Source organism: Diadema setosum, chromosome 10 (genome assembly GCF_964275005.1).
Source record: "Diadema setosum chromosome 10, eeDiaSeto1, whole genome shotgun sequence".
Classification (NCBI taxonomy): domain Eukaryota; kingdom Metazoa; phylum Echinodermata; class Echinoidea; order Diadematoida; family Diadematidae; genus Diadema; species Diadema setosum.
In genome coordinates this window covers 29075169-29102603 of record NC_092694.1, presented here as the reverse complement: position 1 = coordinate 29102603, position 27435 = coordinate 29075169, and the positions used below count along the sequence as shown (strand labels likewise).

General features: G+C 39.6%; 1 protein-coding gene across 1 annotated transcript in view; it reads left to right on the top strand.

The window, feature by feature from the left end:
- The window catches only part of LOC140234357 (exportin-2-like), a 38403-nt gene that overhangs the window by 1009 nt on the left and 9959 nt on the right, over nucleotides 1-27435 (top strand). Inside the window, 17 exon segments of the mRNA XM_072314416.1 lie at nucleotides 5421-5536; nucleotides 6561-6706; nucleotides 7411-7512; nucleotides 9052-9197; nucleotides 9825-9915; nucleotides 11409-11516; nucleotides 16803-16895; nucleotides 18271-18438; nucleotides 19027-19156; nucleotides 20153-20218; nucleotides 21306-21415; nucleotides 22445-22537; nucleotides 22954-23038; nucleotides 23186-23384; nucleotides 24157-24260; nucleotides 25255-25352; nucleotides 26341-26491. Coding sequence (XP_072170517.1) covers nucleotides 5452-5536; nucleotides 6561-6706; nucleotides 7411-7512; nucleotides 9052-9197; nucleotides 9825-9915; nucleotides 11409-11516; nucleotides 16803-16895; nucleotides 18271-18438; nucleotides 19027-19156; nucleotides 20153-20218; nucleotides 21306-21415; nucleotides 22445-22537; nucleotides 22954-23038; nucleotides 23186-23384; nucleotides 24157-24260; nucleotides 25255-25352; nucleotides 26341-26491 — 1975 coding nt within the window. The 5' untranslated portion in view covers nucleotides 5421-5451.

The window sequence follows — 27435 nt, the reverse complement described above, 5'->3', positions numbered from 1 at the left end:
TAATCACTTTAACCAATAATATACACGTAATATAAAATGGAAAAAAGTGAAATATGAACATATACTTTGTGTGTGTGTGTGTGTGTGTGTGTGTGTTTGTCTGTGTGCTTACCCATTCGTCACCCTCTCATTTTCGTCACCCATTTGTCACACTCTCATCTAATTTGTTTTCTTCATATTATGGCCCTCCCCTGTCACAAATATATCACAAGTTAGCGCAAGAAATCACAAGCAAATTCAAATTGAAATCACACTTCAACTTCGATAGACTGAAATATTTATTCCTTTGTAATATTATAATCGTTGTGTTAAAATTTGACTTAAAACAACATTTATTAACAGTATTTCAGCGTAGCTGGCAGCATACATTGTTCTTGTGTATGATGACGTCACGTGGTAAACGATCGATCGAACAAATTACGAATTCTATCGACTACGAACGAGACAAGCGAGACGACACGTCTAGGCTACAACATCCTTAGAACAGATTTTAAGGGAAGGTAGGTTTGTACAAGGTAAAAAATTGGAAATTTAGTGGAAAATTCGTTGGAAATCAAAATTTCTTACCTGCTTCCTTCTCATGTTGAGCGGTAAGTCAGGTATGTTTATTCCATGGGCGTATCGGCAAATTTTGCGCTTAGTCCTACGCGTAATATCGCTTGCTATACGCAGTTACGCTATGCGCGATCATTAGGTCCCTGCGCGAGACCTAGTACCCTTACTATACTAACAGTCTACACGTTAACATGTTAGTAGTCACTGCACTGGTAGGCCTAGTGTAGGCCTAACTATACGCAGCCGCTGTCGCTTCGTTCGCGACAGCGGCTGCACGTCTACTCCTTCGCAGACGTTATTTTTCAGCGGTGGGTGTACGTTTCCTTCATGAATATCTTTATTAATCGTGGAAAACTAAAATATAAGGAATCCCCGTAATCTATGATAATCATTCAATAATCGGTATGCATATTTTTTTTTAATTGCGTCAAAAACCCACCGAAATCCGTCCTTAAAATCAGGTCTGTAAGTGTCCGTATTGCTTCACTCCTCATCTTCTGCGTGTTATTGAATGGCAATCACTCTCCTATACTAGACGTAGCTAGTCGGAGCGGAAGCTGAAGTTACGTCAAATCATGAGAGCAGCACGCGCGGAAATGTACGTATAAGCCTGTAAAAGACGACAAGCTTTATGTAACACACGAAATGCACAGGCGTAAGTAAAATGCTACCACGGTACCTCGGGTTGAGCGTTCATGGTAGTTCGTTGATTTTGTGAATCATTGCACAATCTACATGTACTCCGAAAAATTAAACAATAAGGTTTGGATACCAACAAAACACCAAATTCAACTCAACCATCAGCAAAATGCAATATAGGTGGGTGGTATTACTGTAAAAATCAAACAAAATAAAAGACATTTTTTTTGTGGTCTTGCCGTCAAAAGCGACGGTCGTTTACAACGTTTAAACACTAGTACATGTCAGACTGCACTGTGCTTTGCACAGCGGTCTGGTCAGGCTAGTAGTAGGCCTACAATTGATTGTACTACAGTGGGTCAGTGCAAATCTTGAACATTCTATACAACTCTGACTATCTACCTACCCTAACCTAACTATACACAGCCCAGTCGCTGTACATGGTACGTCGCGACAGGGCTGTACGCGCGCGACCACCAATCACTAGGAGAGCGACGTAATCGTATCACGATAGCTTTGACTTTTGATACTTACGATCATTTTTGTCACCTCAAACTCATCGAGTATACTCTTCAATATTTACTCTACATCTGATGCTATATATATTCAAATGTACGTAATGAAACTTACCGAAATTGATCATCATATCCAGCATGTCCACACCGTACACAATCTTTCACGCCAGGCCAAGCTTAGATATCGGGTGGTCACGTGATGTGAATGCCCTTTCAAGCAGCGTACGCACGGTTACTAGTATACAGCTATAAACTGTACTGGGTTATTGTGTAGCAGACGCCAAGGTTTGTTCGACACTTTCAACGCACACGCGCTCGCTCTGGAGCACATCCGGTCACGCATGCGCATAAGTCAAGGCGCCATTTTGAATCCTGCAACGACGAAGCCCGACGGTCAGGAATTGCGCCAGAAAGTGTCATTTATTTGTTCCACGGACTTATCGCAAGTGGTCTCCATGGACCCAGTGTGGCGAACTATTCTTCTGTAATAGAAACATGCATTTAACGTGAGTAAAGTATTCTGTTTAAAGGAGAAAAGTATACATGTTCCTAAGTTTTGTAGTTGTGTTGAGGTTCCTCACTTCGAGGCTGCATGCCGTGCGCGTCAGACGCTGTTTTCGCATAGCGTAACAGTGTCTGGTCGGGCTAACCCTAACCTTGCTTGCGATACACAGGGATGCACGCACACACTTTTGCCTACAGGTATACACCAAATCTCATCTTTTAGCTATTATAATAGGTCGGCGCTAGTGTACTTTCGCACCTGTTTGTCAAATGATCGCCAGTATAACATCTGCATCTGATAAGTCCAAACATGCACAAACTCACCCTTGACACCTTGTTATTTAGTAACCTAAAATATGCATCTGGGTCTCCCAAAGTCGTATAGAAGTTAAGTTTTAACTCTTTTAGTTCTACAAGTGTCAGAAAATCGTTGGAAAATCTTGATCGCTTGAAGTGCTGCTTTGTATACAAGCACAGTAGGTACGACTTCGTTCAGCGTATGCACTTACACACACATATTGTAGGGTCAATCATTTGGTCTGAATGTAGCCACACAGCGGCTTTTTCTTTGGTGTCGTTGAAAAGCAAAAATTTGTTATTTCTCTTTTCCTTGGCCAAGTCTTGCATTAGTGGTTGTAGCTTCAAAGCGGTTGAGCGCGAGTGTGTGCTGCCTATCTTTCTCTTTCTTTTTTATCCTTTCTTCTTTCATTTTCGGGTAGAAGCTATAGTTAAATTTCTCTTTCCTTCCTATCGATCATTTCTTTGTGGTTTTCCTCTTGTTTAACTTTATCAATTTCCTATTTGAGCTGTACTTTCTTTGTTTCCTTCCAACTCCAAGGATCTTTTTTTTTTCTGTCCTCTCCTCTGTGTCTTTCTAACGAATCCTTTTCTTTATTTTCTTTTCAACCTGCATAAGTCTTTCTTTCCTTCCTAGATTTACATGTATCTTTGTCTTCATCCAGTTTTGATTCATCTCTCATTCTATTATTCTACCTAGTGCTGAAATTTTGTTTTCAATCAATATTTCCTCTTTGCTTTCCTCTTTTCTTTTCAAACATATCCATCTCTCCCTCGCTTTCCTTTATAATGCAAGTTTATCTTCTTTCTTTCCTTCCATCATCTTTTAGTTTACTCTCTGCGGCTGTATACTAGTTTGTAAACCTTTTGTGTCATTTTTTCAATTTTTTAAAAATATTTTCTTTCGTCCCTTCCCCCCTTTTCCTAGCCTTATATTCACTTTATATTCTTTCACCCTACCCTTGATTACAACCACATTTTCACAATCTTCTTTCATTCACACACATTATACTTTGTACACACACACACACACGCGCGCAAACACACACGCACACCCTCACACATACGCGTGCGCGCGCGAGCGTGCGTGCACACACACACACACACACACACACACAGCACGAACAACCCCAGTCCTCAATCAGTCTCTCCCGTGACTCGGTATGAGCTGAGAGAAAGGCAGAAAAAGTATTATCTTTTCAAAAAGATACCATAGAAGATGATAGATCTAATCGCTTGATGAGATAGCTACATTTAGATCAATCGCGGCGCTCGCTGCTGTGCTGCCTTGAACGTGTTTTGTACACCATGCAGGCTGCGCTGTCTGCTCCTTTGCAACGCAGTTATTGCAGAGCAAACTAGCTACGATTGACATAATCCAACAAGTGTGAGAAGGCGTGAGAAAATGGATGCTGGGTGTGTGAGCGTGAGATGAGGCGCTGAGACTTGGTAAAATGTAGGTCTGACCATCTGGTGTACCGGTATTTATATATAAATTGTAATGGCAATATAGCTGTATTTGTGTTTTTATAGTACTTAGTACCCTATAGGGTCCTAGGCCCTAGACTCTAACATTACAGGTTAATTTCATTGTTCAATTCCAATGAATATCACGCAGCCATAGAAACTGAAGGGTGCCCACCCTCAACACCGCTCAACAGGCTGAGGGCAAGCGATGCGTTGCTTGCGCCGCGAAGTAGGCCCTACACATATTTATACAGGGTCAGTGTATAGAGGTTGTCTTTGTTACATCATACTCTAATTTCAAAATCTTAAGGGATTATTTTCTGAGTGCGTTCATGATGGATTTGGTTTCGTAGTTACTTTTATGAATTGCAACAACAGCGATTGTAGCAGTATTTTTTTTGATGGCTGTAGTTCACTCACAATGACATTGTTGAGAAGCTGAAACATATGACAGTAGATATCTGTAACAGATAAAATATCAACAAGTGTCATTTTAAGGTTGGGATTAGGGTTAGGTTTTCGAATCAAATTTTGCGATTGCACGCATAATGCATGCTTGAGTGCTTTGTCAAGACATGGCTTGCCTTCAAGGTGGCATCGAAATCGGTCATTAAGTAAGCTGTGACATCAGTGCATAAAGCCTATTGTTTTAAGAATTAAGATGAATATGTTTGATATTTGTTGTTGTTATTCTGTGGTTTTATTTTGTTTTGATTATTTTTTGTGTGTACTATATTGGCAAGAATAAGAACTCTGCCTCGCATGCCAGCGCACAGTGACCTATTTGTTTGCACCCAAGTTTGAACACAGCATAGCCATACAATGTAGCAAAATTCCTTTCTTTTTTCCTTTTTTTTTTTCAGAGTTGAGCTACAGAGTAAAATTCCGATATCGTTCATGTTTGAAATCATTCGCGAGATATCAAGTTGAACCCAAGCGCACACACACATACTTTCCCTTTGTTTTGTATTGGAGGTTGCAGTGCATTGGCCGTGTAAAATTTTGTGGGCTCATTCATAAAGTTTGACCAACTTATCATCTTCTATAATAATGGCAAATTGTTATGTAGGTTTTTAGCCGTCTTTGTTAAATGGAAATTTGGGTCAAAGTTCATATTTTAAGAGACCTATTTTATTTTTATTCAAAGCCAAGATGACCCTTAACACCTAAACAAAGAGTCCTGTTTGATTTTATTCATGTCAAACACCTCTTCCTGGGTAGTGAAAATGAGAGTTTAAATTGAGGAATATTAGGGTGTGATTACTTTCAAGTTGATAACAGCATGCAAATGTACTTTTCTGAATGTCCTGCTTTGATTTCTCATTGTCCACTTTTACAAGGTGCCGACCACAGCGACCAATATCTTATAGCCCCCTGTGCGTATCACCTAACAACTTGTCTTAAATGTTACATGTACCTAATACTAATTTCTCTGTTCTCTAGTCTACCAAATCAAAGCACAGTTGTTCCCACCATGGAAGTCAATGCGGAGAACTTGAAGACGTTGGCAAACTGCCTCCAGAGGACACTCTCCCCACAAGTTGCGGAACGAAAACAGGGTGAGCTGGATGTATCGGTATTGTGCCATATCCATTTGTTGTCATTGAGCTCATCAGTGGATATTTTGTATTGCACAAAGAACTCTGACATTGGACTTCTGATAGGAGGTCAAAAGCATTTTCCATTATTATGTTGTGTGTGTAGATTGAGGCATGGATAGAACCAAAAATAATTACTTTCCAAGTCTTTTTCTCATTTGTATGTTACTGTTTTCCATGCTTCCAGCAATGTTTTGGCACCTTGAATTTTTCATGGCTATAATTTGTGCTTAAATTGTTCACATTTAAAGGGATTGTATAGTTTTGGTTGAGACCTAATTTCAGGTTTCTAACATTTTTGGTGAGATAATGAGAAACTTCTTATGAAATATGAAAGAGCATGAAATTCCATGAGGAATTCAACGTTTATATGATGAAAATTGGTTTTGAAATGGCAGACATATCCAAAACAGAGTGATTCTAATAAGTGTGGGACCCACACTTTATGACGATCGCTTTGTTTTACTTTGTTTTTGGATGTTTCAGTCATTCCAAACCTGATTTTCATCAAATAAACTTTGGATTCCTCTTAAAATGGTATGCTCTGTACTATTTAATAAGTGTTTTCTTGGTATCTCGCAAAAAGTTAAAAGCCCAATTCTCATCTCCACCAATACTGTACCATTATACAACAGTTGATGAAGTAAGCTTGGAGTGTGGTATCATTCAACTTGACTAAACAGCATTAACTAGCTATTAAGTACAGTCAGTATGCCTAACCCATTAACAAGTTTTGTTCTGCACAAGAAACATGTGCCTTACAATGCCATGGCCATAAGGCCCTGCCAAATTGTAGTTTCAGTAGAAATCTGATTTAAAAAAAAAAAAAAAAAATGTAATTTTGTAGTTGATTTTTTTTAAATAGAATATTGTACACTTTGCTCATCGTATCACATCTTGGCTGTTTCCATGCCAATATTGAAGATGTTGTCCTGTAACCACACCGTCTCTTTTCATCTTTATTCCTCTTTCTCTTATCTCACAGCTGAAAAGTACCTGGAGTCGGTAGAGGGTACCCCGAATTATGCCATTCTTCTCCTGACCCTGATTGAAGTCGAGAGTGCAGACGAAATCATCCGCCAGTCAGCCGCCATCACATTCAAGAACTTTGTCAAGAGGAACTGGAGGATAGTAAGTTGTTTGTACTTGAGTTGGGAAGTGTTAAGAAGGAAAACATAAACAACTAGAGAAGCACTCTGAGAGCGCAGACCTCCGCTAAGCAGCTCATTGCCACCACTGATCTTGCTCTTCCATAGAGATCAGGGATTATGTCATCGACCCTCAGCTGTGTGACACACCTCGTCCTAGCAGAAACTAGAGCACGCACTTCAGTGCGTGCATGAAAACCTAAAAAGTATGCAGCTTGAACTTTCAAGTTCATTGACCTATCTGCCAAAATATCAAAAATCCTTCATAAAATCCATAAAAATTTCTGGGTCACTACCCAAATTTAATCATCTGTTTCTTGTGTCATTCTCAAGCTTTCCTGCAAGTTTCACTCAAATCCGTTCACAACATTTTGAGTTATTTTGCTCATGGACAAAACAAACAAACCAGCGGTAATGAAATCATAACCACCTCCCTTTGCAGAGGTAATGAAATGATTTTCACTTTGCGCTGAACGGTTCCGGGACATTTAGAGTTGATACTTTGGGTGTATGACTTTTTTGTTGTTGGGGGAAGGGGTCTTCAGATGTTGGTAGACCCAGGATAGATTGTTTATGAAGTCTGTTGACTGTCAATAGCATAATATTGATGATCTCTTTGCACAAAGCTAATCTTATTGTCATTTCTGTGTGTGTTTGTGTGTGTGTGTGTTTTTTTTTTTCTTGTAGGTGGAAGACGAGCCGAACAAAATCACCGAACATGATCGGGATCAAATCAAGAAGAGAATTGTCAGCTTGATGCTGAGTGTCCCGCTGAAGTTGCAGAGACAGGTGAGGTGGAAAAAAGAAAAAATTAGAGAGATATAGAGAGAGAATTGGGGAAAGATATTTGACCGAAGAGGAAATGGAATTTGCTCTTGTGATTGTATATCTTCATGCTTTTTAAGGGATCGTATAGTTGTGGTTGTGTCCTAACTTCAGTTTTCTATTGAACATTTTTTGGTGAGATGATGAGAAACCTCTTATGAAATATGAAAGAGCATGTGATTCCCAGAGGAATTCAATGTTCATTTGATGAAAATTGGTTTTGAAATGGCTGAGATATATCCAAAACAAAACAATCACAATAAAAGGTGGGACCCACCTTTTATTACGATTGTTGTTGTTGTTTTCTTACTTTGTTTTTGGATGTCTCGGCCATTCCAAACCCGATTTTCATCAAATAAACATTGAATTCCTTGTAGGATGGTATGCTGTGTATTATTTCATAAGTAGTTTCTTGGTATCTCGCAAAAAGTTAAAAGCTCAATCCTCATCTCCACCAATACTATACCATCCCTTTAATAAAGGGATGGTACAGTACTGTTTGAGGTGAGAATTCAGGTATTAGCTTTTTGCGGGATACTAAGAAACCACTTTTCTTTAAATGCTTAAAAGCATACAATTCTGGATGAAAATCAGTGTTTATTTGGTGAAAATTGGTTTTGAAAAGGCTGTGACAAGCATTCTCTCATGCTTACAATAATCCTAAATGCAGAACATCGAGAAATTTGACAGTTTGGGGGTTCATTTACTATGCTTTAGTGCTTTGACACTCCTATTTGGGTGACAAATATTTTTATAGATAATAGAGTGAAATGTGCCGAGACACGTCAACTTTCTTTTGTTCTTTTGGTGTCTTCTCATATTCATATATTTAAAGGACAAGTTCACCTTCATAATTATACTTGTGGATTTAGTGAATGCAGCAATATTAGTCGGACACATCGGTGAAAGTTTGGGGAAAATTGGACAATCTGTTCAAAAGTTCAGAATTTTTAAAGTTTCTGAGCAGTCACTGCTGGATGAGAAGACTACTCCAGTGTATGATGTCACATGCGTAGATTGATATAAGGAAAACATAAAGAGAATTTCACCAAATTTTATTTTGTGAAAAAAGTGCACATTTCCTCGACTTGTCACTGACATTTGTAAAGGGTAAAATTATTCCCCCTGCCATCTGAAAGAGGGAAGTCAAATGTTCTATTATCTTGCGAGAAAAGTGAAAATATCTTGAATTTTCTTTATATTTTTTTCATGTTCTACACATGTGACATCACAAGCTGTAGTAGTCTTCTCATCCAGCAGTGACTGAACAGAAACTCCAAACATTCATAACTTCTGAACTGATTGTCTGATTTTCCTCAAACTCTCACTGATGTGTTCTACTGATATTGCTGCATTCACTCAATCCACATGTATATAAAGGTGAACTTACCCTTTATTAAAGTGTTATAATATGAGACTTATGGTAGAATCTGTTTACACATTTCATTGAATTGCCTTACTCTCATTCATGCAATTCATGTCCCAAATTTCGCAAATTTCTAGCTGAGCGACGGAATCAGCATCATCGGAAAGGAAGACTTCCCGGACAAGTGGCTCACGCTCCTCCCCGAACTCTGCGCCCACTTCGAGAGCGGCAACTTCCATGTCATCAATGGCGTGCTACGAACCGCCCACTCCCTCTTCAAAAGGTTAACTCTCGTGAGAGTGTTGATGCATTCTTAGAGTGGAATCTGGTTTCTATCTTCTCTGGTATCTGTATCTGCTTTTAGAGTTAGATTTTTATGCCTCCACCACGAAGTGTCGCCGGAGGCATTATGTTTTGGGGTTGTCCGTCTGTCCTTCCGTCTGTCCGTCCGTAATCAATTTTGTGGACAGCGTAACTAATTAACCGCTTGAGGTATTGTAATGAAACTTGTATATGTATGAGTGGGTGAAGTTGTGCCTATGAACTTTTTGGGTGTTAATGCTCACGGTCAAAAATCAAGATCAAATGCTCAAAATTTCAGATCTGATCAATTTCTGATCAGAACATAAAATATGTAAAGCAATAGCTTGTTCATATTAACTGTGACTCAACATGTTATCATTACGTGAAAATGTTTTGTTGAAAGTCCCTCCTTGATTAGGGGAAGAAAAGAGAAGAAAAAATAATAGAGTCTAGTACATGAAGATGTATTCTTTTTAATTTTCACATTTTTTTTTTTTTTTTTTTGGGGGGGGGGGCATAATCCGTGTAGAATCTGCTTAGAATTCAGAAATATTTTGAGTGTTAGTGATGTACAAATGTGTGTTTGTGTCATGTTCCCCACCACCAGGTACCGCTACGAATTCAAGTCCAACAAACTCTGGTCAGAAATCAAGCTTGTTCTGGACAACTTCGCAGCTCCCCTCACAAAGCTCTTCAACGTAAGTCTGGCGTCTCGACTTCAAACTTTGCCGTTGTTGGTGCATCATATTAGCATTTGTCAGAAAGAACCGCAAGTACTTGCAATTATGTATCTTTTTCTTTAGTATTTGAATATGGATAGGTCAATCTTGCGTGTTAACCTGTTTCACACGGGAACCTGCTGGCCTGTATATCAAGTATATGGGGATTTCAGAATTCAGTATGGAAAGGGGTAATAGTGACAACTCTTATGTTATGATACATGTCTGCTAACATTCTCAACTGCACATGCCGCTTTGTGAATTTACATTGATCATAGTTTTCTTTTGCTTTTAATGTGCCCTAGCTGACGAATGGAATATGAAAAGTGTGCGAACAAGTAATGTGCTCAATAATGTTTTGCCACACTAGATACGTACATGATGATGTAGCCATATTACACTATGATGTCTTTAATGTTGAACTGCGTAGCGTTTGCAAATTAATGAAATATGTGATGGTGAACCGAGTGGTGGATATCAGCTTTGAAATGCAAAGCACAGAAAACAGTTAATTGTTTGTAGGAGACCAAAGTTTTTGTCTTCCATTCTGAAGACAACCCCCCCCCCCAAACATGTGACCGTGCATCACAAAACCAACAAAAAGTCGCACCCTTGATTTTACAGTGTGCGTGAGGACTCAAAAAAGGTGAAATAGGTCAAGCCAAGTCAATATTGAGTTTTCAAATTTTCTGAAGGAGCAATTCTTTTTCTTCGTTATCCTTAAGTTTGAGACTTAAGGAAAGAATGGGAAAGTATGTTTTCAGCAGTTTTTCTACAACCCTTTTCCTGTAAAGTAGTGAGATCAGGTACATGTAGATCTTAGAGACCCCTTTTCATTTCTTGAAAATCCTTTGCACGCTCTTCACTTTTAACTCTAATAACTTTTGGAAGGATAGTGCTGCTGCTCTGAAACTTGGCATTAATCAAGGAAAGAATGTGTTAATAAAGCATGCTCAATTTCAGATTAATCTGATAATCCCTTCATTGTTGTGACTCCTGTGGTCTACAGCCTGTCTTTTGTCCTATTCATCACACAGCTCGCATGGATTGGTAAAGATTAAAGCGCTTGAATAGACTATGTACTTCAGAGCCTCTTCTCAGGTCACACTTTTCCAAAGTATGTGCTTTCTTTCCAATATTTAGATAGGCTAGGAGAGTCCATTTGAAGTGAGTCATACATCATTTTGAAGCTTAAAGTCTGCCTTTTCAGAATCTGCCCTTAACTAGAAATCCATGTCTGGCAACTTTTTGTTGGTTTTGTGATGCAGGGTCACATATGAACCTATTCTTATTTAACGTAAGTTAGTTTACACATCTAATACATGTATGTTGTTTTTTTGTTTGTTTGTTTGCCATTGATTTCTACTATATTTCTCTATTGTCATTGAACTTTGATGCCTGACAGAATTACATGATTGCAGGAAGTTATTGAAGAAAGAATTATTCTTGTCTGTTGCGTGATGTGACTGCAGGGTACCATGGATCTGGCAGAGGCGCATAAAGACAACAAGGAGTCGACCACAACCCTGTACGACTCCCTCACCCTCATATCCAAGATCTTCTACAGTCTCAATTACCAGGTAAGGATCTTTTGCTGTTTTTTTTTTCCTTGGGGGGGGGGGGGGGGGAGGTGGGGATAGCTTGGGTGTTGGTGGCATGATGGTAATGATAATAGTGATGATGATAATGCAGGCCTTGAAATAGGATTTTGGAGGGGCAAGGCCATTTAGAAAAGGGCACTTTTTCCAAGAGGCCAGCTATGAAAGGGCACTTACATTGTAGGTCAGTCAGAGGGGCACCAAGGCCACATTGAAAACTGCATGTTGGGTGTTTTTTTAAAGGGTGGTTTTTGCGACGTTGCAAGAATTTTATGTTTTTTTTTCATATTCTAACAACAACCCCCCCCCCCAAATACATAATATAGATACACTGTATATATAAAACCTTTATATTAAAAAGGCTGTAATCAAGGGTGGTGCCAAAGGAGGGGACAGGGGCAACCTCCTTAACGAATTTTCAAGTATTCAAAAAAAGCCAAAAAAAAAAAAATGAAAAGAGAGAAGAAAAAGAAAAAAAGACGAGGAAAAAGGATAGAAAAGTGTAAAATAGCGTTCTGGATCGTGCATTACTTTTTTTTTTTTTTTTATCCCCGCTTATCACAAACACATACATAGTAACGTCATCTTGCCACCTTCGCCGGCCCTCCTACCAAAACACCCTGATGCCTATAGATAAATATATCAGATTACTGTTTGCCCTTTGTTTAGTTGGTTGTTGTTGTTTTTATTTTGCTTCCTTTCATTTCCCCCTTTCACCACATTTCCCCATATTTTTCACTTCTTCAAAATTCACTCCTGCCCCCATCCTCGTGGTACCGCACGTGCCACACACATACTAACCACCGCCATGAAACAAACTCTCAATCTTTTCATTGATGACCACTGTCGCCAACAATGAGAATATAAGAGGTTCTTTCATGAATTCTGTGTTATCTCTAGGCCTACTAACTCTGACAATCTTTGCATTAAAAACATTATGACGTTATTGTCCGCCTGGATGTTTTTTTAGCCCCCTTTTTCACTGATATAATTTTATGGTGTATGATTATAGAGGTCAATTTTTTTGTCTCGTTATTGAACCTTCTGTGTCAGCTCTCATAGCTGCAATTTTATTCATATAAGAACACAACACACACAACACACACACACACACACAACTTACGTACACACAAACATGCTCACACATACATACACACACACACACACATACACACGCCCACAAGCACATGATCATTGTATACGTGTATAAGTATTCTACGCCTTTGCAAGCACTATAACAGAACGCTTGTAATACACCTAGATGTAACTTCTTCGTCGTAAGAATTTGAATTTTGTATATTTTCTGACAATTTCGTTTTATATGTGCAATGAACTGTTGCTGTTTTCAGGTGATATAGTCGTGGTGGAATAATGGACGATTTTGTTATGTTTTTATGACTGCATGTCCGTCATGTATAATTAGAAAAGTTGCAGCGATTTTATCACTGTAAAACATGTAATACCATACATTTGAATACACACACACACTTATGCACATTACACATATACTGAGTACTGTAAAACGAGGAATTTTCGCGTGCACTTTAATTTCGCGAATTTCGCGAGCGCCAAGATTCGCGAAATTAAAATGCACGCGAAAGTCCTTGTTTACACAATATGCATTGAGCGCCAGTGGCACTTCGCGAAAATTTCATGCCATGAAAAAGGCTGTCAGCTCCAATTCGCGAAAATTTCATGCCGCGAATATATCATGTTTTACAGTACATTATACACACACCCGCATCAATACACATTATACACACACATGTTTACAGGCACTCCCCTCAAGCGCATGTTTGATATACAGCAAGAGGTTATTTCCTTGTAGTAAGAATCTGAATTTTATATATTTTAAACAATTTGGTTTTATATATGTAAGGTTGTGTTTTTTGTGATAGCATTCGTTGTATAGTAAAAGACGGTTTTGTTATGTTCTGTGTAGGTCTATGCATGTTCGTCGAGTACAAATGGGAGCAATTCAGTACTGAACAAACAAATCATAATACACTGTACGTTTGAATACACACACGCTAAATGCACACACGTTAAATGCACACACACATAACCGTATACACTTTTAGTATTATGTGATGTTTAAAAACACATCCTTTAGGCACCTCAGCAGCTGTTCGAAATGCACCAAGAGGCATTTTACTTGAAGCAAATTATCGGAATTACATTTTATGCATTTTACCGTGTATGTATAAAGAATTGCAATTTCATGTTTATATCTGTAGTACAAACAGGTTTGTTATATTCACATGTATACATCATATCATTTATGTACAATTGTGAGCAATTCAGCAATCCATATTGCTGCGAGTCACGATTTCAATAAACCATGAATAATAATTTTAATGAAGACTATCCAATTTCATAAAAAAAAAAAAATAATCATACAAGTTATGAAATGCCCCTTTTCTTCCAAACCCTCTTTTTTTTTTCAACTTCACTCTGCCTCATTTTCATCAACAAATGCCTTATTTCCCCCTCTGGAAAATACCTTTAGGCAAAAGGGGCACTTCTGGCCAAAGCATGGGCAAAGAGTCAAGAGAAAAAAAAAGGCAAACAATATTGGCCGGTTTGCTTTGTCGCCTCTCATTTCTTTTTTTTTTTCTTTTTTTTTGATGTGTTGGCTCACTTTCTTCATCCTCTTGCAATTTTTGCGAAAATTAATTTTTCACAAAAAAACTCACTCTCTTTGCTCACTTGCATGGATTGAATATCTCCCTTTGGCCATTCAACTTACAAAGTGCCCCTTTTCTGCTGTACCTCCCCACTTCATCCTTAGTCGACGTGATGTTCACATTCAAGGGTCGGACGGCTCTATAGGGGCAGGGGGCACATACCCCCCCCCCCCCATACTTTTTGGGGCACCATCAAAATGTGCCCCCTTTTCTGGAATATACCCCTTTTTAGGAGAATGTGACCGATTTTGCACTAGAAAGGGCAACTGAAAGTACAAAAAGGGCCTGGAAGGAGCACAGGGGCAGCTCTTGGGGGGGGGGGGGCAGGGGTACATAGTGCCCCTCCACCTTTTGGAGGATCAACTAAATGTGCCCTTTTTTCTTTGAAGGTGCCCCTTTTTTCCTGTAAAGGGGGGCACACTTTTTCCTAAGGGGCAATTATAAGAACAAAAAGGGCACTTTGAGGAACGAAGAGGGCACTTTGAGGAACGAAGAGGGCACTTTGAGGAACGAAGAGGGCACTTTGAGGAACGAAGAGGGCACTTTGAGGAACGAAGAGGGCACTTTGAGGAACGAAGAGGGCACTTTGAGGAACGAAGAGGGCACTTTGAGGAACGAAGAGGGCACTTTGAGGAACGAAGAGGGCACTTTGAGGAACGAAGAGGGCACTTTGAGGAACGAAGAGGGCACTTTGAGGAACGAAGAGGGCACTTTGAGGAACGAAGAGGGCACTTTGAGGAACGAAGAGGGCACTTTGAGGAACGAAGAGGGCACTTTGAGGAACGAAGAGGGCACTTTGAGGAACAAAAGGGCACTTTTAGGAACAAAAAGGGCACCATTTTTCTTGCTCGCACCTTTCGGCAAAAATTATTCATTTGAAGAGCAAAATCATGTTGTTGTTTTTTTTTTGCTATTGTTTCATTTATTGCGCTGCGGAGGCAATCGGAACGGTCAAAGCCGGTCGGCCGTACGTACATAAGTACAAGTGTACGTACACGTCGTCTCGTTGAGTTTGAATCAGATATATTGGGACGCGAGTGAACTGAACAGAAGGTATGATATTTGAGATGAGGAAATTTGTTCAAGCTTATTGAAGTGTAGACTTTGAGAAAGGGCATATTATACGTCATAAACAAGAACTTTCATTCTGAAAGGGCACCACGGCCCCAAGAAAAAGGGCACATTTTTTTTGGCCGTAACTTTGATCAAGGAAGAAAAGGCATTGCAGCCAACGAGAGGGGCACCGACGGTCATGGCCGTCGGTGGCCGTCGGTTAATTCGAGGCCTGATAATGATGATAATCAGAAAATTACACAGAGAGCGCAGACCTCCATCAAGCAGCTCATTTCCACCCCTACACACATGCTGAAAATCGCCCAATTTCCCAATGAATGTTAAAAAAGAAGAAAAACGAAAGCTAAGAAGTGTTTACCTGGTACAGTGCACTCCCGTTAAATAATGAACATGGTTATAACAAAATTCCAGTTACAAGGAAATAAAAATTCAGGCCGCAACATTATCTGCTTATGTTTTTTATTGTTTGTTTGTTCGGTTATTACGAAATTTCGATATAACAAAAGAAAACTGCCGGTCCCGAGGACTTCATTTTAATGGGAATCCACTGTACATCTGTACCGCATCAGCTTTCTGCGTAGCTCCTCAAGTAGAGTACATGCTTTAGTGTGCATATATGCAAACCTCAGATATGGGCAGCTTGAACTCCCACGTTCATTGACCCTCTTCCCAGATCACTACCAAAATTTAGTCATCTGTTTTTCGTGTCATTCTCAACCTTTCCTCTAAGTTTCATCCAAATCTATCCACAACTTTATGAGTTCTTTTTCACACAAACAAACAAACAAACGCTGATGAAAACATAACCTTCCTTGGCGGAGGTAATGATGATTTTCTGCCAACAAGAGAACGTCACAAATTGTTGGTTATCACGTGATCAGGTTTATCCAATGGAAGAATATTATTTGGCTAATTTTTGTGTAGCAATCATGGAAGAGACTTCCTTGACATGACTTGAAGTTGTGTCAAACTTCCAAGATCTAATTTACGAATTCAGTTTCAGTGAAGTCCATTGTTTAGATTAAGACCATGGACTTTAAACAAACATAAAGTAGGTGAGCCAAATGCCGGGCATAGCATGGGTTGATTACTGTAAAACATGATATATTCGCGGCATGAATTTTTCACGAATTGGAGCTGACGGCCTTTTTTGCAGCATGAAATTTTCGCGAACTGTCACTGGCATTCAATGCTTATAGCGTAGACAAGAATTTTCGCGTGCATTTTAATTTCGCGAGTCTTGGCGCTCGCGAAATTCGCGAAATTAAAATGCATGCGAACATTCCTCGTTTTGCAGTATTAGATGTCTGTTTGCATACCTGATGTGTCACATTCACTTTGTATGCAATCAGAATTTGCCTCATCCATGGAGTAACACTGAAATGCCCTTGTTGATACTGACCCAAATATGTATCCTTTTCCTTCCCAGACAAAATAACATTTATGTTTCCAGCAGTTTCTGTGTGTGATTCTGTGTTGTTTTTGTTTTGTTTTTGTTTGCTTCCAGGATCTGCCCGAGTACTTTGAGGATAACATGGAGACGTGGATGACACATTTTCTCAAGCTGCTGACGGGAGACAACGCCCTGCTTCACTCCAAGGTACTGTATACACTATACATTTAGTGAGTCTAAATTTTCGCGAATCGGGACTTCCCAACGATTTCGCGAGTGGTTAAATTCGCCATTGTGGAGTTCTGTTCTAAATGGAGAAATGTATATGCGTACGTCACATTCATATCATAATCAGAGTCAATATGTTCGCATGTCTTTTATTTTGTGAAAATCACATGACTCGTGAAATGCACAAAAAAAAACCCTCACAAATTATTCAGCGTATACCGTAGGCCCTATTCAGTGGTCCTTTATTGCAAGGTGCTACTATACGTCTAATTGGTGGTTAAAGAGAAGAGGGAGTGGGATGGGGGGGGGGGGAGGGGCTGTATTTTGACCAATCTAGGTAGGAATCATCGACAGCGGGAAAGGATCAGTTTTCTTAAATGATGGTGTGCCCCATGTGGGGGGGGGGGGGGAGGGGGATGATGTGCAGCTGATATTAGCTAATTTTCATGATTTTGACAGATTTTTATCTTCTTCTGGAAAACCTGGGGGCTGGATTTGACCAAATTTGGCAGGAACGATTGATGTGGGAAGGGGGAGGGTTAGGGTTTGTACAAATGGTGGTGGTGCCCCCAGTGGGGCCTCAATGTTGGGAAAACTATCCCAGAGGAGGAAGAGGAGTTTTCTAAGGGATTGCAGCATTTCCAGAATCTCAAGAATTTTGAAGTACAGCCAAACCTGCATTAGTAGCAGCTACGTGCCACCTGTCACTTGCCACCTGCCCACTTTTTTGTTAACGTTGTGTGGGTGCTCTAGAAAGGTGTGAATGTAGCTTGCCTTCGGTGGAGTGCCATATAGGCAAAGTGTGCTGCTTAAGTGAACGCTAGACCCACAGGTTCCTTGGTTGGTATTAATTCATGAGAAAAATGTGTATCAATTGCATAAAAAAGTTTTTTATGTTGCAATTGATTTGTAAAGGTAAGAGTTACATCAAGAGTAAAATTAAGGGTTGAATATAAAATGATCAAGACATTAAAAAACACAAAAATGGAAAAGCAATGAATTGATGACATCCGCATGAGCTAATTTGCAAAGTCAAAGCAAAGTCACTTTAAGATAAAGGTGTGGGAAACTTTGACCCGCAGAGGATGAGCTAATTTTGCTGAACATGCAATTTCCACATACATGTACTCCTGTATACTCGGGACTGGTCTTCAATGGGTAAAAATTCCACAACTTTCTCATCCTGCTTCTGACTTTGATGAAAATTTGGAATTTCACTTCAAGGTAGAAAACTTTAGAATTGTTACAAAATTAAGCAGAAATTGTGACAGGTGCCTATTTCTGGTAGCTCATATGATTGATCTCATGAAAGCACCCCTCTCCCCTCTTCATTCTCCACCCTCCTATGTCGTAGGATGAGGATGAGGCTGGCCCCCTGGAGCTCCTGAAATCCCAAATCTGCGACAACATCGCCCTCTACGCTCAGAAGTACGACGAGGAGTTCCAGCCATTCCTCCCGAACTTCGTCATGGCTGTGTGGAATCTTCTCACCTCGACTGGAGCTCAGGTCAAGTTTGATTTGGTAAGTCCTGGCTAGTCCGTTGCATTGTTTGGAAGATTAGAGGTGGTGAACATTTCTTTTGGAGGATAAATTCCTGGTGCGGACATACTTTTGCAAAGACCGCAGTGTGAATGAAATAGTACAAATTCTTCTGTGTGAAGATTTTTGTTGTTATCTTGTTGAATTCAGAAAGATAAAGAAAAACAAATGTAACAGTCATATAATAGTCTGTAAAGGGCACTGAAATTCTTGACAAGTCTGAAATTCGCTGTATTTAAGCTGGCTATTATCATTATTATCAAAATATCTTAGGATTATCTTTTTTTTTTCCAGATTGATTTGCAAACAGATTTTGCCTAAGAAAATTGTAGAGTTTTTCCAGTTTCATACTTTCTGTAGAAGATAGAGGCACCTTCTTGCACATTGAGATGGAAACTTTCAATTTCATTTAAAGGAAAAAGAAAGAAAAATGTCAAGAAAATGGAAATGGTAGCCTAGAGCCTAACATCTGTGCTTGGTAATATTACAGCTGTATGCAAAGTGAGATGTACAATGTGTTGGTCCACATGAGGGTAAGCTCATTGCTCTCCTTGTTCTGTCTTTGCCCAGCTCATCAGCAATGCCATCCAGTTCTTGGCGTCCGTTGCTGACAGAGACCACTACAAGCATCTCTTCGAGTCGCCTGACACCTTGAAGAGCATCTGCGAGAAGGTCATCGTGCCAAACATGGAGTTCAGGGGTAGGTTGAATTGCCACACAATCATAGTACGGGCTTCATTTCTGTAAAAGTTTAGCAGTATTCCGAGAGAGAAGAGAGACTGGATGAATTTGGCTGCAAAAGATTATGCAAATTGCCGTATATTACGAATTACGTGACCGAGTGAATTTTTGGAGGGATGAAACTTCCTGCGGATAATCAGAGAAATATTTACTCTCAGTACATTCTGCTTAGTTACATTGGTGTGTTTACATGGTGCTCTGCCCTATTCTTAATTTTTTATTTTTTTAATCAAGTGGCAAAATTGCAAACGACAAAGGAATGACACCAGTTAGAGCTAATAGTTGCAGTAATACCATGTGGATGTGAAGAGTTTTATTGCAAAACAAGTTACATGTAACTCTATTCTTGTTATTATCAAATATTTGTGATTTAAGCTGCTATAAACAAAGATAATATAGAAGCCTTTTGTTTATGTCATCAGCTTCCAGCTACGCAGCACCTCGCCCGAGTAGGGCAAGCGCTTTAGAACGTGTATGCGAACCTCAAATATGTGCAGCTTGAACTTGAAGTTCATTTACCCTATTTGAAAAAAAAAAAAAAAAAAAAAAAAAATTCATAAATTTGTAAATGTTCCTGGATCACCACCAAAATTGAAACATATGTTCCTTGCGTCATTATCAACTGTTCCTGCAAGTTTCATTTAAACACACTTTGTGAGTTATTTTTCAAACAAACAAACCAATGCCAATGAAAACATAACCTCCTTCCATGGCAGAGGTAATTGCAGGATGCCTTTAATCGTAACTTCAAGAATATTCCTTGTTATATTACAAGTTGGGCATCACTGGAAAGGTTTTATTTTGCTTTATCTGATGATAGATTTAATTTAGAATTGTTTATTGATAGTGCTTAGCCCATTTTGTGATTAACCCTTTGTATTTAACTTCTGTCATAAATCATGAAAGTTTTAAAGAGGGATTCATGGTGGGTTGTCTGTCCTCGTTCTATCCACAGATGCGGACGAGGAGCTGTTTGAGCTGAACCCTGAGGAGTACATCAGGAGGGACATCGAGGGTTCAGGTAAGTTGACTCTTACGACACTTCTTTTGCCAACTGTTGCGTTCACTGACACGCATTCTTAGACAGTGTTGCAGAGAAACCCAAAACTTATTGACCATAACGGAAGGAGTGTATGAGTGATATCGTGGATTGCATGTTTGGATTTATTTTATGGGACTACTGAGGGAGCTCTGAAATGCTAATGAGCATGGAACCTTGGAATGCCACCATTCAAGCTTACAGTACAATGTGCTTGGTTGATACCATATGCTGACTATTGCTAGTCACCTGGGGTGAACCATGAGGGGTTGGCATCTTTCGTCTGTTTTTTTGTCTGTTTGTTTGTATGGGTAGGTAGGTAGACCACTTCACTTGATGAGCACCCTGCTCTTTGCGATGAATGAATGAAGTGGGATCTTCTATGTGCGTGAGTCTTGGCTAGCTTACACACAGGACCTCCATTTGATGTCCTAGCAGAGGGACAGAGTGCTTTGCCTCATACTAGAGGGGACGGAATGCTTACGCACAACATTGCTCAGTGAGACTCGTGAATCAATCCTGGGTCCGTTGGATCTGGAGGCAGTCACACATCAGACTCTCTTGGGAACTATTGCAGTACTGGAAAAAACTTATTTTCATGTTCACATACTTTCACGAATAAGGAGGTCACAGACATTTTTGCGAGGTGATGTTTTTGCGATTCGGCATCGAGGCTATCGTAAGTGCACTGATGCTTTTTTGTTCACTCTGCAAAGAGGGCGATCAAGATCAGATGGCGTTATTTTTGCATGTTGTTAAATTTTCGGCCCAGGACTGATTTTGTGAAATTTGTGAAAATTTAATCCTTGCAAAAATAACAGCTTTTACACTAATATCTGTGAATGGGTTTGATCTGGGTTTACCCTCTGTGAAGAAAGTTCTTCTGACACACAAATAATCAAAATATGTGACGTGTAAAATTGAGTAATCTCTTCTAATTGACATGTTGTTGGAATCACAAAAAAATAAAATAGTCTGGGACATTTTACGTGAGGAGATACCCATGCTAAAAGAAATTGTCCGTTGTAGAGGCTGGTGACTTCACACACTGCTTCATTTTCACCATCAGATATCGACACCAGACGCCGTTCAGCATGTGACTTAGTCAAGGCCCTTACCAAGTTCTTTGAGGCTCCTGTCATCGAGATCTTCTCCAACTATGTCCAGCTGATGCTGCAGGTGAGGAACATGTTTGGTAGTGGCCTGTCTTTTACCCTGGTCTGGAAGAGGAAGCCAGGGGCACACCTAGTAGAAGTTTGTCTACAGGGGATAGAATGCTTGCACATGAATATGTCAAATGTGTTACTGTGTCGGCCATTCATATGCTAGGAGTATGATATTTTGCAGATTGGGACTTGTAAAACAATCTTGCGGGTTCAAATTCATGAAATTCTTCCGTTGAGTTTTTCATTGCAACTGATTGACAAATTGCCCTACATCGATGTAGATAAGCACTGAATTGATCAGTGTTTTAGTAGTAGCCATGATAAAAAAATCATGGGTGTACATACAGTGTACTTGAGCAGGGCAATTTGTCAATCAGTTGCAATGAAAAACACCTCAACGAAAGAATTTCATGAATTTGAATAATTACGCAGTACCTGCTGCATGCTATAAGGATTAGAACCAACACTTGCTGTCGGGCGAAAGCTCGGTGGTCTAGTGGAGATGACGCCTGTCCGGTTATCAGGAGGTCGTGGGTTCGCATCCTGCTCGAGTATGTATGCCCATGATATTTTATCATGGCTACTACTAAAACACTGATCAATTCAGTGCTTATTTACGTCGATGTAGGGTAATTTGTCAATCAGTTGCAATGAATCTTGCGGGTTGTTGAATTTGCGATCAAGAATCCATGTCACGGAATGAGAAATAAGTAAATTATCTTTTTTCACTAAGTAACTTTTAGTTGCAAGTTCTCACCTTGGAGGTAATATGCAGGGTATTCCTGTCATGGAGGGCTACTGTTTTCATGAGTTGTTCATTCCGCGAATAGCAGATTACTTCTGAAATTCACAAGACTAAAAACATTGCAAACTATACTGTGGAATATACACTAAAATAGCTGTTATGAATGCAGTTATCATCATAATGATCCGTCTCTCCCACTCAGCACTTTGCCTATGTGTCTCTCTCTAATTCAAACTATTGTTGATTTGCCCACAAGCGATTTCTAGTCAATTTTTACTCTTCACTCATGAACTCCAGGGTTATTCAAGTAACCCGGATGCCAACTGGAAGCAGAAAGACGCCGCCACATATCTTGTCACCTCCATCGCTTCCAAGTCCAAGACAGAGAGGGTAAGAGAGCCAGCGAAGGCGCTTCTGTGCCTGCATCCGATTACTGTACAACCAGAAATGTTCGCTTTGCTTGAAACTTTTGCTAAATTTGGGAGGAGCCAAGATTCGTGAGAGTAAAATGCACACAAAATATCTTTGTCTACACGATGCACTGAATGCCAGCAGCAATTCACGAAAGTTTCATGCCACGAAAAGGCTTTTGGCTTCGATTAGCGAAAGTTTCGTGCCACGAATTTTTCTGGTTTTGGAGTATAATAACAAGTTTGCAATCCACTAGTGATGAAGATTGCCTTGTATCGTACTTTATTCTTGCTGACTGCATCAGATGACAGTAATGATAGGAAACTTTTGTTGCATTCATTTCGACTATTTCAGTTCCACTGATTAGCGTGTCATTCATTTGATTCTATCTTCAGCACGGTACAGTTCAAGTCAGTGAGCTGGTGAACATTCCTGTCTTCTACACAGAAAACATCCTCCCAGACCTCCAGTCTCCTAAAAGTAAGTTTCATATTCACTATTATGTGTGTGTTCAGTATTTCTGTGTGTCACTTTTGTGTGTGTCTGTCTGTGCGTCTTAATAGCACACACTCCTTTCCCCACTGTTTTCTGTTACAATTGGATTGGATATCATCTTCGTTTGTGTAGTCGACCATCTGCCCGTCCTGAAGGCCGACGCCCTCAAGTATCTCATGACCTTCCGCAACATCCTTCCCGGGGAGATGCTGGTGGGATCGCTGCCCTTCCTAGTCCAGCTCCTGAAAGCGGAGAGTCAAGTGGTTCACACCTACGCAGCAAGCACCCTGGACAAACTGCTGCTGGTCCGCAAGGAAGGGAATGAGAGGCTGTAAGTCAGAGAATAAACAACTTCATCTCCACTTCTTTCTCGCCCTACTCTTCCTCCTCTTCCTCCTCCTCACCCTCCACCACTTCCTCCTCCTTCTCCACTTTCTCTTTCTCCTCCTCTTCTCCTTCTTCCTCCTCCTCTTCTTCTTCCTCCTCTTCTTCCTCTTCTTCCTCTTCCTCCTCCTCCTTCTCTTTCTCTTCCTTCTCTTCCTCCTCCTCCTCTTCCTCCTTTTCCTCCTCCTCCTCCTCCTCAACCTCCACCACTTCCTCCTCCTTCTCCACTTTCTCGTTCTCCTCCTCTTCTTCTTCCTCCTCTTCTTCCTCTTCCTCCTCCTCCTCCTTCTCTTCCTCCTCCTCCTCTGCCTGTGCTTTGAAGTAAACTAGAATGTGGTGATAGTGCATGCTCCTTTTCTGCTTAATCTGATAATCCCTTCATTGTCGTTATTCTGAAGTCTTACATCCCGTTTTTTCCCCATTCATTGCACAGAGCACTGCTTAGTGAGAGTAAGCACTTGAATAGACCCTATTCTTCAGAGCTTCTTTTCTTAGTACACACTTTTCCAGATCGTGTGCTTCCTTTCTAATACTTAGAGGTTAGAAGAGTCCATTTGAATTGAGTTATGCCTCATTTTAAATCTTAAAGTCTGCACTTTCAGAATCTGCCTTTAACTAAAAATCCATGTCTGGTGACTTTTTGTTGGTTTTGTGGTGCAGGGTCATATATATGTTGTTGCTGTCATCATATATGAATATTGTTATTTTTTCCCCCAAAGGATTAAAGCGGAACATCTACAACCCCTCATGGAGGATCTCCTGACCAACCTGTTCAACGCCCTCACCGTGCAGGGGTCCGAAGAGAACGAGTACATCATGAAATGTGAGTCTCCCTCAATCCGGTCTGTGAGGAGTTCGATTCAATCTCACTTTAAATATTTGATTCATTTCTGCATTTTTATGAGCAGCAACTTGACAGAAATCTTATATATTGAGGGACAGTGTCTGTTCAAATCACAGAGTTGTGACAGAAAGACATAAAAAACGACAAAGATATCGAAAACATAAAAAGTATTAATATTATAACTATTGTCATTGTAATTGTTGTTAAGAAAAAAAATCATAACAGGCTAAATTGGCTTTGTGATCATTATCAGTGACTGCTTAAAGGCATAATTTACCATTTGCAGATGAAACAAAAACCCAGCATTAGTGCTTTAAATAGTTGTAAAATGTGAGTTACGGATAGAAACAACCTCTGTCAAAATTTAAATCCATATAATTGATGTTAAGTGTTGTTAAATACACAAAATGTGAACAATAGATATAATAAAAATGTTTCCAGACTAAACCGTATACAGTTACGGTTTATTGAGAAAAACCCTGATATCTCTTTATATTTTAGGTTTTATTGCAAATATTTCATATGGTAGGATGTTTTATGATACAACAGACCTACACATATGCATCAAATGTGATATCTTGAACATTTTTGAAATCACTGCTCCCAAAGGTAAACTGGACCTTTAAGATTGGCCGCCACGATGGTACTGTGTAAATATACATCTTACCAACATGAGATGGCGCCATACAGTGTGATACCCCGGGGTACTGCATGGTGCATCAGATAATTATAATGATGATCATAGTGATACTACTACTGGTAGAAGTAGTAGTGATAGTAGTGTGTGGAAGTAGTAATGATGATGACGATGACAACGATGATAACAGTAATGACAGTGATACGAAAAAGATGAAGGACCATGATAATAATAATGATAGTAAAAACAAATGACAGTAACTGTAATTGGAGAATGCAGTTCTAATAATTCCATTCATATTATGGTAGAAAAATATGAATCTGCTCCTTTCCACAGCAATCATGCGATGCCTCAGCGTCTTGCAGCATGCTGTAGTGCCTTACCTTCCTGTTGTCCTGGCAAAACTGACCGAGAAGTTGATTTTGGTCAGCAAGGTAAGAGACATTTGATATGCTACCAATGTGGTCTCAACTCAAACTTTTGAAGGATGAATGCATCCTTCACTGTATACAAATAATTGATGTTTCAGCTTTGTACTTTATTTAATGTTAGTGTGACTGTTGGATGAAATCATACCATTTTAAAGGGATTGTACAGTTATGGCTGAGACCTAATTTCAGGTTTCTAACATTTTTTTGGTGAGATAATGAGAAACCTCTTATAAAATGTGAAAGAGCATGTAATTCTATGAAGAATTCAACGTTTATTTGATGAAAATTGGTTTTGAAATGGCTGAGATATAAAAAAAGAGCGATTCTAATAAAGTGTGGGACCTACACTTTATTACGATCGCTTTGTTTTACTTTGTTTTTTGTTGTTTCAGTCATTCCAAACCCAATTTTCGTCAAATAAACTTTGAATTCCTCTTAAAATGGTATGTTCTGTACTATATCATAAGTGTTTTCTTGGTATCTCGCAAAAAGTTAAAAACCCAATTCTCATCTCCACCAAACCTGTACTATCCCTTCAGGGAATGTGCAGCGTGTGTTCTTGAAGTTTATAGAGCGCCACTTTTTAGGCATCATACATCAATTTAATCTCATTAAAAGTATATTTGTGGTATGATTAGTCCCTGAGATGTGATTGTGTGTGTATGTGTGAGGAAGGCATGCAACATGGTGCACCAATATGTGAATTTCAAAGTCAATGGCTGAGCAATGCTATTATGATAAGCTCAAGTGAGCTATTGTGATCATTCATTGTCTGATGTCCATTGTGCATTGTGTGTCATGTATTGTCTGTAAACTTTGCATATTTTCAGCTTCTAGAAAATTCCAAGACAAATTTTTGCCAAACTATGCAGGTAGCATTCAGGGGGGTGATAGGATCTCAATTTGTTCATGCCTTCAAATGAAGGAATCTTTAAAAATCTTCCTCTCTAGTTTCTGTTTTGATATTTTTTTTTTTTTTTTTGTGTGGTAGAATCCCTCCAAGCCCCACTTCAACCACTACCTGTTTGAGTCGCTGAGTGTCACCATCAAGGTGGGCTGCAAGGCGGATGCTGCCTACGCGGCCCAGTTTGAGACTGCCCTCTTTCCACCGTTTGAGGAGATGCTGGTTGGCGATGTACAAGGTAAGATAGTGACCTCCACAACTACTGGCGGTAGCAGTGGTGTTAGCCAGTGCCAAGGGTTCCTGCAACAGATTCTGCTCTTATACAAAACTATTATGGGCATGGAAAGTTCTCCATTTATAATTGCGGGGAAATGGATGTGGATCATATGCCGAGAATTCAACCCCAAGCATCTCCCGGCTAGAATCCCTGGCAAAGTGGAGACTGTTTGTGCTAACATGCATGCAGCATTATGTATGTGTTCGTAGCACACCTCACAAGTGCTAGGAGTGAAGGATATAGCTCATTCTTTGTTTCCATCATTGCAATCCAAGCTCTTCCATCATATGCTTTACTAGCATCAACAAATTGCCATGTATTTTACAGCAAGTCTAATTTGTTTGTGAATCAGGAGTTCCCAACAATGTTGTGAGCGATTAAATTCGCAATCATTGAGAGCAGTGTTCGTGCACAATTGTACTGTTTACTACGTACCAGTCAATGTATGCTTGCACGTTGCATTCACGTTGGGTTCAGAGTTAATATTTCTATATTTTCTTAAAATGCAAATAGCACCTTACGAAATTTGCAAAAATAAGGACCCTGTGAAATATATTGCATACCTCATTGATAAAAGTGTCTTACTCTGGTCCCAGTTTCTGATTATTCTTAGTAAGCCAAATTGGAAATGTGCATATCTATGTGACAAAGCTATTTTATCTCTTAAAGCAAATTAATATTCATTTAGTGTTTTTTTTTTTTTTTTTTTTTCTGGGCAGCTTAACCATTTTTTGTACTCATGCACTTAGTTTCAACTAAGCTATTCATTAGCCTTCAATTAATTCCCCCCTTCCAAACTTTGCTGTCATGCTAAGTTGGACAACCTTCTCAAGTATACCAATATAGCCCTAGTCCTGTCATGAATGCAGCCGTGATACATGTAAGGGATTGTATCAGGACAGTTA